Source organism: Artemia sp. Qi Xiang Cuo, chromosome 6, assembly GCF_049724085.1.
Source record: "Artemia sp. Qi Xiang Cuo chromosome 6, ASM4972408v1, whole genome shotgun sequence".
Classification (NCBI taxonomy): Eukaryota; Metazoa; Arthropoda; class Branchiopoda; order Anostraca; family Artemiidae; genus Artemia; species Artemia sp. Qi Xiang Cuo.
Genome location: NC_142799.1, coordinates 13,557,449 through 13,571,502, shown reverse-complemented (window position 1 = coordinate 13,571,502; position 14,054 = coordinate 13,557,449). Strand labels below are relative to the sequence as shown.

The 14,054-nt window shown below is 33.2% G+C and overlaps 1 protein-coding gene across 4 annotated transcripts in view; it reads right to left on the bottom strand.

Moving 5' to 3' along the window:
- Positions 1-453: 453 nt before the first annotated feature.
- The window catches only part of LOC148950888 (acyl-coenzyme A thioesterase 9, mitochondrial-like), an 80,663-nt gene continuing 67,062 nt past the window's right edge, over positions 454-14,054 (bottom strand). For all 4 annotated transcript variants that reach the window (XM_089090496.1, XM_089090494.1, XM_089090495.1 and 1 more), the window contains 5 exons: positions 11,611-11,813; positions 7,730-7,815; positions 5,953-6,040; positions 4,485-4,635; positions 454-2,512 (listed from right to left, as the gene is read on the bottom strand). In XM_089090496.1, the coding sequence (XP_088946622.1) occupies positions 2,436-2,512; positions 4,485-4,635; positions 5,953-6,040; positions 7,730-7,815; positions 11,611-11,813 (605 nt within the window). In that variant the 3' untranslated portion in view covers positions 454-2,435. The remainder of the gene's footprint in view (positions 2,513-4,484; positions 4,636-5,952; positions 6,041-7,729; positions 7,816-11,610; positions 11,814-14,054) is intronic.

Sequence of the window (14,054 nt, the reverse complement as noted above, 5' to 3'; positions counted from 1 at the left end):
TACTGACTCCGACTCTATTAAGCGAAAATGTATAAAACTCCGACTGCTCTGCCCTGTTTTAAAGCTTTATTGAACTAGATATTATTAGTTATAACCGACTCCGATTCCAGACATTTTCAATATACCGACTCCTTTCAGCAAAAAATTTACTAAAACTCTGACTCCTCAGTCCTGGTTGCAATAATTAGAAAAGAGCAACAGAAAACTCGTATAGCCATTCATGTAAACACATTCTACCAGGGGATTTTTAAATTAGGAACCTAGACACTCTAGCAGAGAGCTGTACAATCAAGTAGAAAGGTATACTTTTGCTGTACTTTTTAATTTGACCACAGCATTCTTGTTACATTCAATCCTTGGGTTGGGGTTCAAATAAAGTATTGAATTATTGCAAATGGCCTCTCTGATCTAAGTGTTTTAATACCGGATTCCCCTTTTGAGGGGAGACACGAGCTTTAGTAATTCGTGTATTTATTCGAAACACTTCTTAGACATTACAGCAAACATCTTCACCAATAAAATATACAAATACTTTGTGAAAGATTACAAATAAAATACATATGACAAAACAATAAAAGCAATGTAAAATATTAACGTTACAAATAAGCAACAGAAACTGTTTAATCTAGCATAAAGGCGATCAAAGTCGCTTATTCTAGTAGTTAATTAGTAAATTGACGCCAAGACTAGTTTTAGTTGTTAATCACAAAATAACACCGGTAAGATTTATGCAACTCGAAGCCCCATTTGGAACACTGCAAGAAATTACGCTTCTTGAGCCAAAGTTGGATTAACTGCGTAAAAAAAAAAAAAAAAGTTTCATTGACAGCTTTGAAATTTTCTACCTCTAAACATGCGTTCTACCTCTTCATATTCGTGTGCATCCTTATTCGTACCTACACACGAAACAAGAGAAAATTACCCTTACTACTGAAATGAGGGAGTCCCTTTTCTGCCCCCCCCCCACCCAGTTGAAAAATAGTATGTTCAATGCACACCCGGTTTTTTTGTCTGACACTTCCTCCGACACAAAACAATCTGATTTCTACCTAGTTTCCCATCTGAATACTAAATAAGATTCAGGTCAATGATAACATTTAGATGTTTGATGAAATTAGTTAAACGAGTCTTCCCTTTCAACCAACGGTGTCATTCGAGGGGAGGAAGGCTTTGCTGACCTCCCCCAAGATTTTTTGCCCCTTCCCCTCTAGATTTAGAAAAATTTCTCTTCTTTTAGTATTTTCACTTTAAAATATCCTTTTTATTCTTTCACTGGAAAAACAAAAAGGTTGCCCCCCCCCCTAGATTTTCGCTCCCCCCCCTAACTACCGTGAATTGGCGCATCTGCTCTTATCCCTGCTGGTTATTTATATTAAAAAAGCAGCAGAGCTTGCCGAATGACAGACATAAAAAAAAATACCATTATTTTTTGTTAGGATTGGAGAAATATTTTTCCCTCAGCACAAAATTCAAAGTACCGTTACCGTTTCCCCTCAAAAAATTCCTGAAAGTTTCAATTCGATTCTCTAACCCTGAGACAAAACATGGTAGACAGACCAAAACTAAGCATACAAATCATCATCATCTTAATGAAGCCTACTGACTGCATGATGAAAAGTACTTGCTTGGCTTCAGGCTTTAGGTACACATTGTATAACGTTACAATATTGTTTTTGGGTATATACTCTAATGATTGGCTAAGATTTACTGACATGGGCAATCAGCTAGATAGATTATAGATCTAAGAAAAATCTACTCTCCCTCCCACCCCAAAAACAAAAGAAAATGACTAGACCTGGTCTCGGTCTTATGTGTTGAAAGGCCACGGTGAAAAAACTTATCTAGTCTTCCAGCAACTATGAAGGCACCTATAGATCCGAATATAATTTTATAGACAGTTTGTAACATTTAACATACACACATACATTGCAACCAGAAAAACTAGCAATATACAAAAAACTTTAAATTCTCCACTATTTTTGTTCCTTTTCTACACCCGAAGAAACGATCTTGAAACCAAACAATTTTAGGTGTAAATAATAGAGGGAAGATGTAACCGTGTCATAAACAAGTTTCTATGTGAGCTGAGTAATGTTGATTTTTCGCTTATTACTAAATTATAACTAAATACTGTTGTTTGAATGCCTTACTGTTTTAGAGAAAGTATATAAAAACTTGATTTTGCTGAAATCAAAAAAGCCATTTTCTATATGCAAAGTGCAAAATCGCCCCATTCATGGGATAAGGGGGCAAGTTACCAATGCTATTAAATTCGAGTCACATTCTTTTTAGATCAAAGTTTTAGTCAGAATCTGATTAATTCATGCAGTCCATTTACCTATGTCTCCTTGTCGGAGAGATGGGGCGACATGCCCAATGATTAAAGAGACAAATTGACTCAAGCATATAAGAGCTTTCTGGCTGCAATATAACAATTACAATTTTGAAGTGATTTCAGCTGTTCCTTCTGGATCTGCCAAATGCCTCCTTCCATCCAAGAAAATCATAGCTTCTAGAATTAAAAAAGAAATTCACTAGCCAAATTTGATATTTTCATTCCGACCAAAAACATACCATAAACTAAAACAACAAAAAGAAAAGAATAATCTAGGAATTACCTAACCGTGGTTAGGGGGTCATATAGCTGTAGCCAAATATACGCTGTAATAAGTAAATAGAGAAACATAATACAAAATCTAGTTCATTATCTGACGTAACGAGTCACAAGCGCAAGGCTAGATGTGCCTAATTAAATGCTGGGAACGAAAAATCAACACGCACAGAATCTTCCTTCACATCCAAAGTGTTTAACTATTTTCTACATCTTTTCTTGCAACCCTATCACGGTTTAGCCTATTCTCAAAATGTTTGGCCATCTTTCTCTAACTCTTTCCTTAAAAAAAAATTAGCTAATCTTTTGTTTTATGCTTGCCAGTGCAAGTTTTTATGCTAAATTAGAACCTATAATAATAATTATAAAATACGCTTTATATTAAATTATAAAAATGAGCCTGTTATGCTTTGTTGATCTACCAACTGTCATGTCCAATTTTTTTAAATTCTTATCAAGGGACAACCTTATTTAATTTCGTTAGGCATCGCAAGGAAAATAAACGCTCAGAAGCAATCTTTTGATAGGCTGGAAAGTCATTTTTTTTTTCGAGAGGGAGGACGGTTTCGTATTTCATAAATGGTATACTCTCCGGCTATCTACTTGAGCAGGTATTACTAAAGAATTTTAGTTCTGGGAATTCTAAAAAAAAAAACAGTCAAACTGTATAAAAATGAAGGATACTATGCTCTATAGTACTTGATTACACATTACTTTATTTGACGAAAAATAGAATATTCATAAATGCAAGAAATATGATAATCTTGAGGCTTTTTAGTCTCAAACTATTGGCGATGTGAAGAAAAATCGTAATTTACTCCTTCTTATATTATTATATTTGCAGCATAAAGCATTTTGTTGCATCAGGTTTTGTCAATGCTGATATTATTAAATATGTGTTTTAGCTGTTTTGTGTGCCAGGTAAGTTTGCAGAAATGTATCTTCAAGGGCTCACATTTGGAAAGGCTGTGGGTGTAACGAAATAAACAACAGCAGACTAATTATCTAAAAAATGATGCACATCCTTGGAAATTTTAGCATTATCATAAAACTAGTGAGAGGTTAATGGCCCCCTTTCATAGACGCTTGATCTGGTATGAGCATAAGATGGTTTTTGAGGGGAGAGACGACATTTTAGAAGAACAAAACTTCGATTGAAAATACACAATAGCCTAGACAAATTGTATGAAAAACATAAGGCATTATAGGAAAAAATCAAAGTCTCTTGATTTTGGCGTAGGGGCGATCAAGGGGAGGAGATATCTAATATCTAATATGCCTGATCCAAACCATTTCCGTATGGACTCTTCATATCTTACTTCTCATATTAAAGTACTTTTTAGAGAAAAATTGAAACAAAATTTATCATTTTTTTCAACTCAGGGAGGCAATTCCCAATCTTGATCTGAGTAGTTTTCATTCACATTTTCACTATTATATTACGCACAAAAAAAATCACGTATCTGTGAAGCCAAAGAAAAACAACAACAAAAAACCACCAAGTTTGAGCCTGGACCCCCTGTTGAATACCCCCCCCCCCTCCGTCCCCAAACAACTCCGAGTAGCTCTAGATACAGATCCGACGATTAAAAGTGGAATAGGGCGGGAGGATATGAGATGAACATGAAAATTGTATCATAAAAACACAATTTTTATTTTTCAACAACGGGTTTTGGGATCAGTCTGGTTCCCTACACCCCCCCCCCCCCTTTCCAAGTCTCCTATATGTAGGAATAAGGTTGATTGACTCCCTGGTGTTTTAGTGAAGAAATTTATAATAATATTCATAGAAACCGTTCTTTTTCTTTAATATAATTAAATCCCGGAGACGTTGTGGAATATTACAAGACCAAATATTATAAATAAGAGTTACCTTCGTACGATTTCGGCATCACTTTTGGTACCTCTCGATCAACCTCCAAAATGAAATAGAAATTGTTTGTCAGGTCATGCTTTCCACTTTCTGCATTAACAACTTCGGCACTAACTCGAACGACCATTCGATTTCCATATACAAAGGCAACCTATAAAATAAGTTAAATTGAGGAAGATTAAGTAGAAAATGTACAAATTAAAAAACTAAGATTAAGATTGGAAAAATAATGTGAACAACCTTATCCGATTATAAAAAGGCTCACAGCGCGGCTGATTTTGATACATTGATGTTTAGGACCTTGTGATTGTGTATCAAGGATAGTATTCAATTTACATAGAAGACAGATGGGTTTCGATTAAATGATATTAAAAGTGCTACATCCAAAGTAAAGGGTGGAGTCCCAGAAGGATCTATCTTAGGACTCCTTTCTTTTAGCGCAAGTTGATACCTGAGAATTTTATCCTCCTGATGTAAGTCTTACAACAATCATGCGACATTTGCGACTCAGAAATGATAATTGCAGACGAGAGTCTTCAAGATTTCATAGATCGCGTGAATGATGTCTCGCAGAACCTAAGTACAATTACAGATAATGTTATAAAACTAATTATATGATTTTTAGGAGAACCGATTTTATGACAAATTATTGCAATAAATTTGCTCATTTGCTGTACTTGGGCCCGTGCTGACGAATTTTTACTCTGAGTGATAGGCAAAATCCGGCGTTTTAGTTTATGTATTTGCGGCCACCCGTGGGCTCAATTGCTACGACAGTAATGGACTGTCAAGTTTTGTCTTGTTGACTTATATATATATATATATATATATATATATATATATATATATATATATATATATATATATATATATATATATATATATATATATATATATATAAATATATATATATATATATATATATATATATATATATATATATATATATATATATATATATGTTGTGGTGTGTATTATGACATGCGTTGCTTTTTAACGTACTTTAAAATATTTGAGAGTTTACACATTTGACGAATGCTTGTATTAAGTATTTTAAATTCTTTTCTTTAGGGTGCATTTTAGGTTCTGTTGATGCTCCATGCTAGGCCAGGAAACAGTCAGTCCAGCTACCAGAAAATTTTATCAAGATGACAATTTTGAATGATATAATTTAACCTTTTATTATTTCTGCTGTACTGTGTTAGAATAATTTTTAAGTACTTTTTATTTAATATAAATTTAAGGGTGTGGGTATGTTAATTTAAGTATTTGATGTGAATTTAAGTGTGAACTGCAGTTGCTGTTGACTCTGTAGCTCAGTTGCTCAGATCGTTTTGTTCATAAATTACAAAAGGTTGCAACCTTATAATACGTTATATGTTATAACGGAAGGGTTTTTGCCATTCAGCTTTTTGCGTCTACCCAACAATAAGGACCAAATGATTAACCAATTTGATTAAATATTTACCTGTGAAGCCAAATATAGTAAAGATCCAACTTCAACCGGTTTTCTGAATAATATATCATCAATATGAAGCATCCTTGGCATGCATTTTCTGGAAATAAAAATGTAGCCCATATAAGAGAATTGGAGAAAGCAAGAAAAGTACTATAAATTTGACTAACGTCGTTACGACTTTCTTTTCAAGGCGAGAGAACTAATTATATGGCAATCTGTTAGGCTCTTTCTATTACTTTACTTTCTCTGCTATGTAATCGTGGAATATTTTTAATGATATAAAGAAAGGACGAATATACACCTTAATTTCGAGAAAACTGAAGTTAAAATTCACAGCAGTTACGGTTCAGATGTGGCTCTCAGATGGCTCTAATAATGTAGAACAAAAGTTCAAATCTCAAATAACCCAGGACTACTTTTTACCATCACCGTAATTATTAGCACCTTCATGGATCTATAAACTGAATTTTGAATGAGCTTTTGAACAGCCCTCTATGTTCCAGTGCCCCGCTAGTAGCAGAGAAAAAAAAGGGACACATCCCTGCTACCCATAAAAAAAGTAGTCTTCCTTGTTGTTCAAGCCGGTGGTTGTAGCTCCCCTGTATGAGGTTTATAGTAATGGCAATTCCAATATTACAGTTTTCTGACACCATTTTGATGGGCTATATTTTTAAATTCCCATATAAATATACATATACTTCTACCATTAAGGTTAATCGAAATCATAGTTACCATTCCTTAATCAACTTCAAATGCCGATTTTTTCTCAATTGACATTTCCTTTAAAAGCGTTTTGTAATTTTTGATTACTATAGGCCGTGCCCCTACCTGGTTGCCCACACCTGAGCAACCATGATAGATACCAGAAAATGTAGAAAAAAAACATTGCAATACGCAAGTAGGCAAAGAGCCACTACGAATCTAACAAGAATAGTGGCAGTCAATAGTAGTAGAGAAGAACAGGGAACCAGACAGTATATGCCTATATCAACCACTTCAAACGCCCAAAAAAAAACTTAGGGAAAATCTGCCGGTGTCATAGATAAAACACTGCTTGGAGGTCTCCAAAACACATTGTCTCTACTCTGCTATACATTAATAGGTCTATGGGAATAACATAAAAGTATATCGTCTAAGGGAATATCATAAAAATTATATATATATATATATATATATATATATATATATATATATATATATATATCTATCTATCTATATATATATATATATATATATATATATATATATATATATATATATATATATATATATATATTTATATATATATATATATATATATATATATATATTTATTTATATATATATATATATATATATATATATATATATATATATATATATATATATATATATATATATATATATATATATATATATATATATATATATATATATATATATATATATATATATATATATATATATATATATATATATATATATATATATATATATATATATATATATATAACTTAGAAGCTTCTAGGTCACTACTATAAAACATATTTAAATGACACAAAAAATGGGATAAAGGGTAATCAAGTTTAAGATTAAAAGCGTTACAACTGAAATACTTAAAACATTCATATAATTTAATTTCCATTGATCAGAAAAACAAAATACTGAGAAAATAATATGATTACTCATATTGGATTTTCTCTATGTAACGCATAGCCCCACTTTCATTACCTTGACTTTAAGAGAGTTTAGCAGGATCTTCAAATAAAATCAGATTGATTGAAAAAATAATTGAAACAAATCTTACGAAAAGACATAAGCATTGGCCCAGGCCAACTCACAGGCAACTCTCATTAAAAATCCACCAAAGATCTTGTTGTACATATTGCGGTTCTAAAATGGAAACAAAAACTATTTAAAAACTTTCCAAAAAGTCAGTAACCTTATAGATAGTTAACAAAAGAAAAAAACAACAAAAGAAAGCTAGAAGATGGATATCCTATTTTTACAAGACTAAGCTAATTTACAAAATATCACCATACCAAAAATGAAAGACAGTCACTCATATTTTCTGAAAAATGAGTAAAAGACGAGAAAGATTTCCCAAGTTTGTCTTCATTCCCTAGTGACAGTTATTTAGGCCTATTTCCTCTATAGGACGTGGGGAGGACCAGTCGAAATTGAAATTAGAAATGGTTTAAACCTCTAGTTTGGATACTACTTAATATTATTTTACAAACTATACATTAAATTGAAGCGCTGGTCGAGGCCTGGTCACAGCCCGACGTTTTTGAAGTGCAAATAAGAAGAATTTCCGTATTTGGTCTTTAATAATGGCACTTATAGAAGGGTAAAATACAGTTTCTTACAACAAAATTAACTGGTTTAACAAGAGCAATTTTTTCAACATTTACCGGAAACGTTCATTAATTAAAGCAGTAATCTTCAACTTTCTTACACTATCAAAAAAAAAAAAAAAAAAACACAGATCGTCTTCGATCGTCTCTGTGGCGTCTTCAGATCATCTGTGTGGCGTCTGCAAATCATCTCTTTGGCGTTTTCGGCAGCATAAAAAATTGTTCACCCACAGACCATCTTTAATATCTCTATTAATAAATTTTTATTAAAACAAATAGTTATAACCAAATTTGCTCTCTAGCCAACTGAGAGCAGAGCTCGGTGTATAAGCTTAATACATCTTCCGTATAAGCTTAATACAAAGTAATTAATGACTTTGAAGCAACACATCTTCAGACAGTAATAGAACAAATCAAGAAAAGAAGCAGCAAAAGACAAAATAGAGAAAAGCGCGAAAATAAACCAATTCATAATTAAAATTTAATTGATTATTCGGAAGTCCCTATATCTTGACAACGAATAATCTTCAAAGCGCATTTTTTCATTGACGAACGATTTTTTGTCAGCCAAATTAAATTTATTTGTAACGCGCACAATACGCATGCAGGCAAAGAGCCACTACAAATCAAGGTTGCAGCTGTACCTGGAATCTGGTAAGAGGCGAACCGCAGCCTCTAGCAAGAATTGAGGCAGTCAATGGCAACAGAGAAGCACATTGAGCCAAACAGTGTGTGTCTGTATCAGCCACTTCGAACACCAAGAAAGAAACTTCAGGAGATTTTGCCAGTGGCACACACAAAACAACGCATAGAGGCCACAAAAACACATTCTGTCTCTAGAATACTCTCCTATACGTTAATATGTCTATGAGAATATCATAAATATTAATTAGATACGTTATAATCAAGACGTTCTACAAAGAGAGTCTGGATACAGTGATTAGAACACGATGTTAATTTTCCATTAATGTTTTTTTAATGGATTCTGTGTATACGCTGTGCAGTTTCAAGGTTGGCTGTGCAGTGTGTGCAGTTGCACTATTTTTTTATATAAAGACTTATAGTCACTAACAATGTCTTGTCAGAATAACTACTCACTTTTTCAATGTCTACTACTTTTCTACTCACTTTCAATTGAGACTTTTTAAGCTTATTCACTTTTTCTGTAAGGCGATAGATTTTCCCTTACCTAAATTTCTCCTTCCTTAAACTGCATTCTATTAAGTTATATATTTCTAAGATTATGTTATAATTCTTCCATTGCATAAAAAATGAATTACATTAGCTACTAACCTTCTTTGCTTAAGTTCAAGGTGAGCAATAAAATTACTAACTGTGAACTTCGCTATGAATTTAAAAGAAATAAGAAGAGTACTTCCCTTGTACTTATAAAGAAATAAACTTCAATAATGAAATAAACTTCAATTCAAGTATGGCAATGGTGCTCCTTAAAAATTGCTGATTGGCTCACTGCACCATTAGCGCCTTTTAGAAGCTCCTTATTCATTATTTTTATGAAACACATGGCTGCAAAAAACAAACAAGGCCCAATCATCAGAAATGGATCTTATTTTGGCAATATCTCTTGGTTTACTTTAAAAAAAACAACTAGAGCTAAAATTTCTAAGAGAAATTTGAGAAGCTCAAATTTCTAGAGCTCAAATACTAATCCCCTCTTAGTGTTTTACCAACACAAGTTTGATACCAACCTGGAAGAGAACCCTGGAAGAGAACAAAACAAATACAATTTATGATCGACCTTCTTCAAAAAAATAATGGATGCTCTTATTTTTGTGTATAGAAGTGAAACTTGCCTTCTGGGGTTCTCAGACATGTTGAAGTAGATAATATAATTATCATCAAGATATTTTTTGGAAATCTAAAAAAATCCATATATTTGATTAATTATTCAAATATGGAAAAACATAATTGTCAGTTACATCTTATAGCGAATTGAGCAATTTTTCGGTCGGGGATGAGGATCAGAGCCGGGGAGAGAAATCACGGGTCTAGGGTATATTTAATCAACCGATGATTTTAAAGGTGAATATCCAGATAAATCTGGATACTGAAGTCCCTACAAACCGAAAGAAAAACAAACAAAGAAACTTGATCCAGCAAGACTAGGAACAAAATATTACTAATAATCTACCGCCAAGAAATTTTTCTTGGTGGGATAACTGAGCAAAACAAAGCTATAAATTATAGGAAAATTGGAAAAAAAGTTAATTTTTACTAATTCAGTATGATGAGCCACAAGACCCGTGGTTCCCAATGTGAGCGCAGGCTCCACCGGTCCATTTTTCATGAGAATGACGTGGCATTCAAATGTACTTAAGAACAAAAAAAGATACATAATAGTATTACAATGACATTGTACATTATATAAAAGGTGTTATTCAGACAATATTTTTCATTAGGATAAAATATGCCTAGAGGACGACCCAAATAAAAGTTCTAAGACCTTTTAGGTCTTTTAGGCCTTTAGGTCTTTAAAGCCTTTTAAGCTTCCTTCGGGTGAATTCACGTAAAATTTTGAATAGCAAAATTTAAATATCACGAGGGGGTATCAAGATTTTAGAATGCCTAGGTGGGACATGGGCTAAAATCGGTTGGGTACCACTGTTGTAGCCCCTCTCTTATCACCTTCTGCTCTACGTGTACGTAACTTAGTTTCATAGGCTTTTATATAATACAAGAACAAAGGGAAAGAAGAAAGCTACCAAAAATGAACTAAAAAAAAAGGAAACTACAAGGTTGTTTTCAATAAAACAGGAGAGTTAAATGGATCAAACCTAGCTACGTAACAATCGAGACATAGAATGCCAAAAGTTAAGTGGCTATAAATGAATTCTTTACTTTCAGCTATAATTTTGAAAGACTGGAAAATAACTGTGAGACAAATTCTACATAAATTTTTCTGTATATGCAGAGAGAGAAAAAAATGAAGGATTGGTTTCACTGTTTTTACGAGAGCTATCTATCTATCTATCTATGTTTGTTTTTCTTTTTTTTTATTATTTTTTATGTATGTCCTAATATAAATGCTAATAATAGGAGTATCGGTACTTTAAAAATGTCAAATAAAGGTTCTGTGGAGTCCTCCCAATAACTAGGGGTTGGCCACTCAGCCATCGGGTGTACATCCTGGAGTACCATGTGCGCCTCAAAATTCCGCAACGCGTAGCAAAGTTCCGCAACGCCTGGTACACTTTCGTAACGATTGGCACGTGCCACCCGGCGTTCTTGATTGATGAAATTCGGTGACCCCTTTCCAAATAATAAATCTAATAACACGTGCACTTAAAAAAAAAAGAAGAAGCTTAAATACCTGGGGGTGACAGATAAACATATTTTTCAATTTAGCGTTTTCCATCCAGACTGTGTTCGGTGGCAGTAGCCTGGATTTAAACGACACTGCAGCAGGATCAATAGTTTTCAAAAATACTTTATGAATTAGTTGCCTTTCGTCTTCACTTGGTGGTAGTTTAATCAGGGATTCTCTCTCCATTAAAAGACGTCGCTTCTTATTTTCTATACAACAAGAATAAACCGTTAAAACAGTCATAAAGTGAACATCTATGGATTTCCTTATTTTAATTCAATTTAAAAAGTATTTGTAAAAATGTGTGAAACAGATCTCTAAAAAGTATCTGTAAAATAGACCAGTGATTCCAATTTACTAACCAAAATTCCCCAAATTTACTGCTAAATTTAATCACTTATACTAACTCATTACTCAATTAACTATTTTTACACAAATTCGTAGTGAGATATGCGACAATTTTCTGATTTGAACTGAGAACAATAAATAAAAAAACACTAACTGTATATTACGTTCATTGTTGCCCCGACATGGAAAGACAATGCTAGAGCATAGACAACCTGAAAAATGCATTAATTAACTATAGCTTTGTTATTTTTATTGGACATGTTTTTGCGTTAGTTCTTAAAGTGAACTGACGAGGAAGTTAATAAACTTTTTCAGTAAAAATATGTCTCGATTTTCCTGGAAAAATGAAACTGGCGTCTACGTTTTTCAAGGAACTAAGCAGAAGATCATATTTATATGATTAAAATCACTTGGCTTGTGCCAACAACACCCGTCTTTTAGCTGAATTTCCCTTGACACTCTAAAATGTTGTATAACACGTTTGTTAAAATTCTTTTCTAATAAGTTTTCTAATTTTTCTAATACTCTGTCGCATATTAGAAATACGTGTTTGTTCACTCCAGACAATATGAAATGGTTTTTACGGTTGCTTCTCCCATAACTGTGCCTCTCATTTTCGGATCAAAGATCTCATCCAACAGCGCAATTAAAGCTGGTTCAGCCATAATTTTGTCTTCCGATTCGATTAATTATTTAGGCGCTTCGTTTGGAGGCACAAAAGACCTAAATTAATTCTTCTGCCGTTTGGAGCCAGCGCCGATAGAGCAGACACCATCCTCCTCCAGAATATCCACACGAGTGCACCTTCAAGTCTTATTTCTGCTCCACTTAAGAACTGATGTAGACTATTGGACCATTTCATTCTTTGACGACCAAGTAGACGTTTCTACCCAGGGGCCTTGGGGTTGAAATCACAAGCGATGCAGCATGGGATTTATTTTGGTAGCCAGAGAAGACGGAAGAGCCATCTCAGCGTAGCTCTCAGGCACAAGAGAGCTTAAACTTTATTCTCTGAGAAGAAAATTAGTACAGGCTTCTCGCAAGAGTAAAGAATCATTTTGATAATAAATAACACAGTATAAATATTATAATAACACAGCATAAATATTATAAAGTATGGAAAATTTTGTTCAGAAATGGGACACATCACATCGCGCTCAAAGGGAAGTTTCCCTTTGCGTAAATAGTAACAGCTTCAGTTGTTACTTAGTAGTTTGTCATTGTGCACGCACGAAAGCGGAGTCATGAAGAAATGTGCGAGACCGATCTGTCCCAAAAATCGTTAATGGAGAAGGTAAGAGTTTTCCATATTGTATAATAACTATGCTGTTCTCCACTGTAATGCGCACTCTTAACAACATACATTCTTTTTTAAACCTGTTCGGAAATTTTTCTTGGTCTCTAATAAAAAGCAACTCCCATATCATTTTCAGGTTTTTTAAGAGTTTCATAGTATTCTTAATTATATTCATAATAATTATATTATCGGACGACATCCCGAATAATTATTGGAATAGGTATCCGGACGATATCGTATTTTCTATCTCTGTCAAAAAAATGTTTGCTGATCGACAAAATGAAACTGTTATCTTCTGTTGGTTTGTCTTCTTCAATGTGATTGATAGTCTGATCATCTGATTCGCTGAATGATTTAAATGCTAATTCTTTTTAAAATTGACTTTTTTTTCCTTTTCTGTATAGCCTCGTTTTGTATTTCTTTTGCTACACTCCTCCGGAATGTTTTTGTACGCATAGTCACAAATAAATTATTATTATTAATTAATTAATTATTTGATTTCACAAAAAGGAAAGTTTCTCAAAGCTAGGTCACTTGGTTTATGTCAAGAAATTATTAAGCACTTTAGTCTTTCTCTGTCTATGACTTTAAAATTTGTTCCTCTATTTTTTTTAGTTTTTCCCTTTTTATTTAACTGTTTTTAAAACTCAATTGTTTTGTGCCGCAAGAGTGGTTTAAATTTAAACCAACCTCTGTTCCAACTTCTATAAAGGGACGTAAGACAGACTAACTTGAACGAAGATGTACAAAAGGAATTTTTACCTAAGCAACTTCGAATGCATTAGTGAAGAAATTAAAAGAAAAT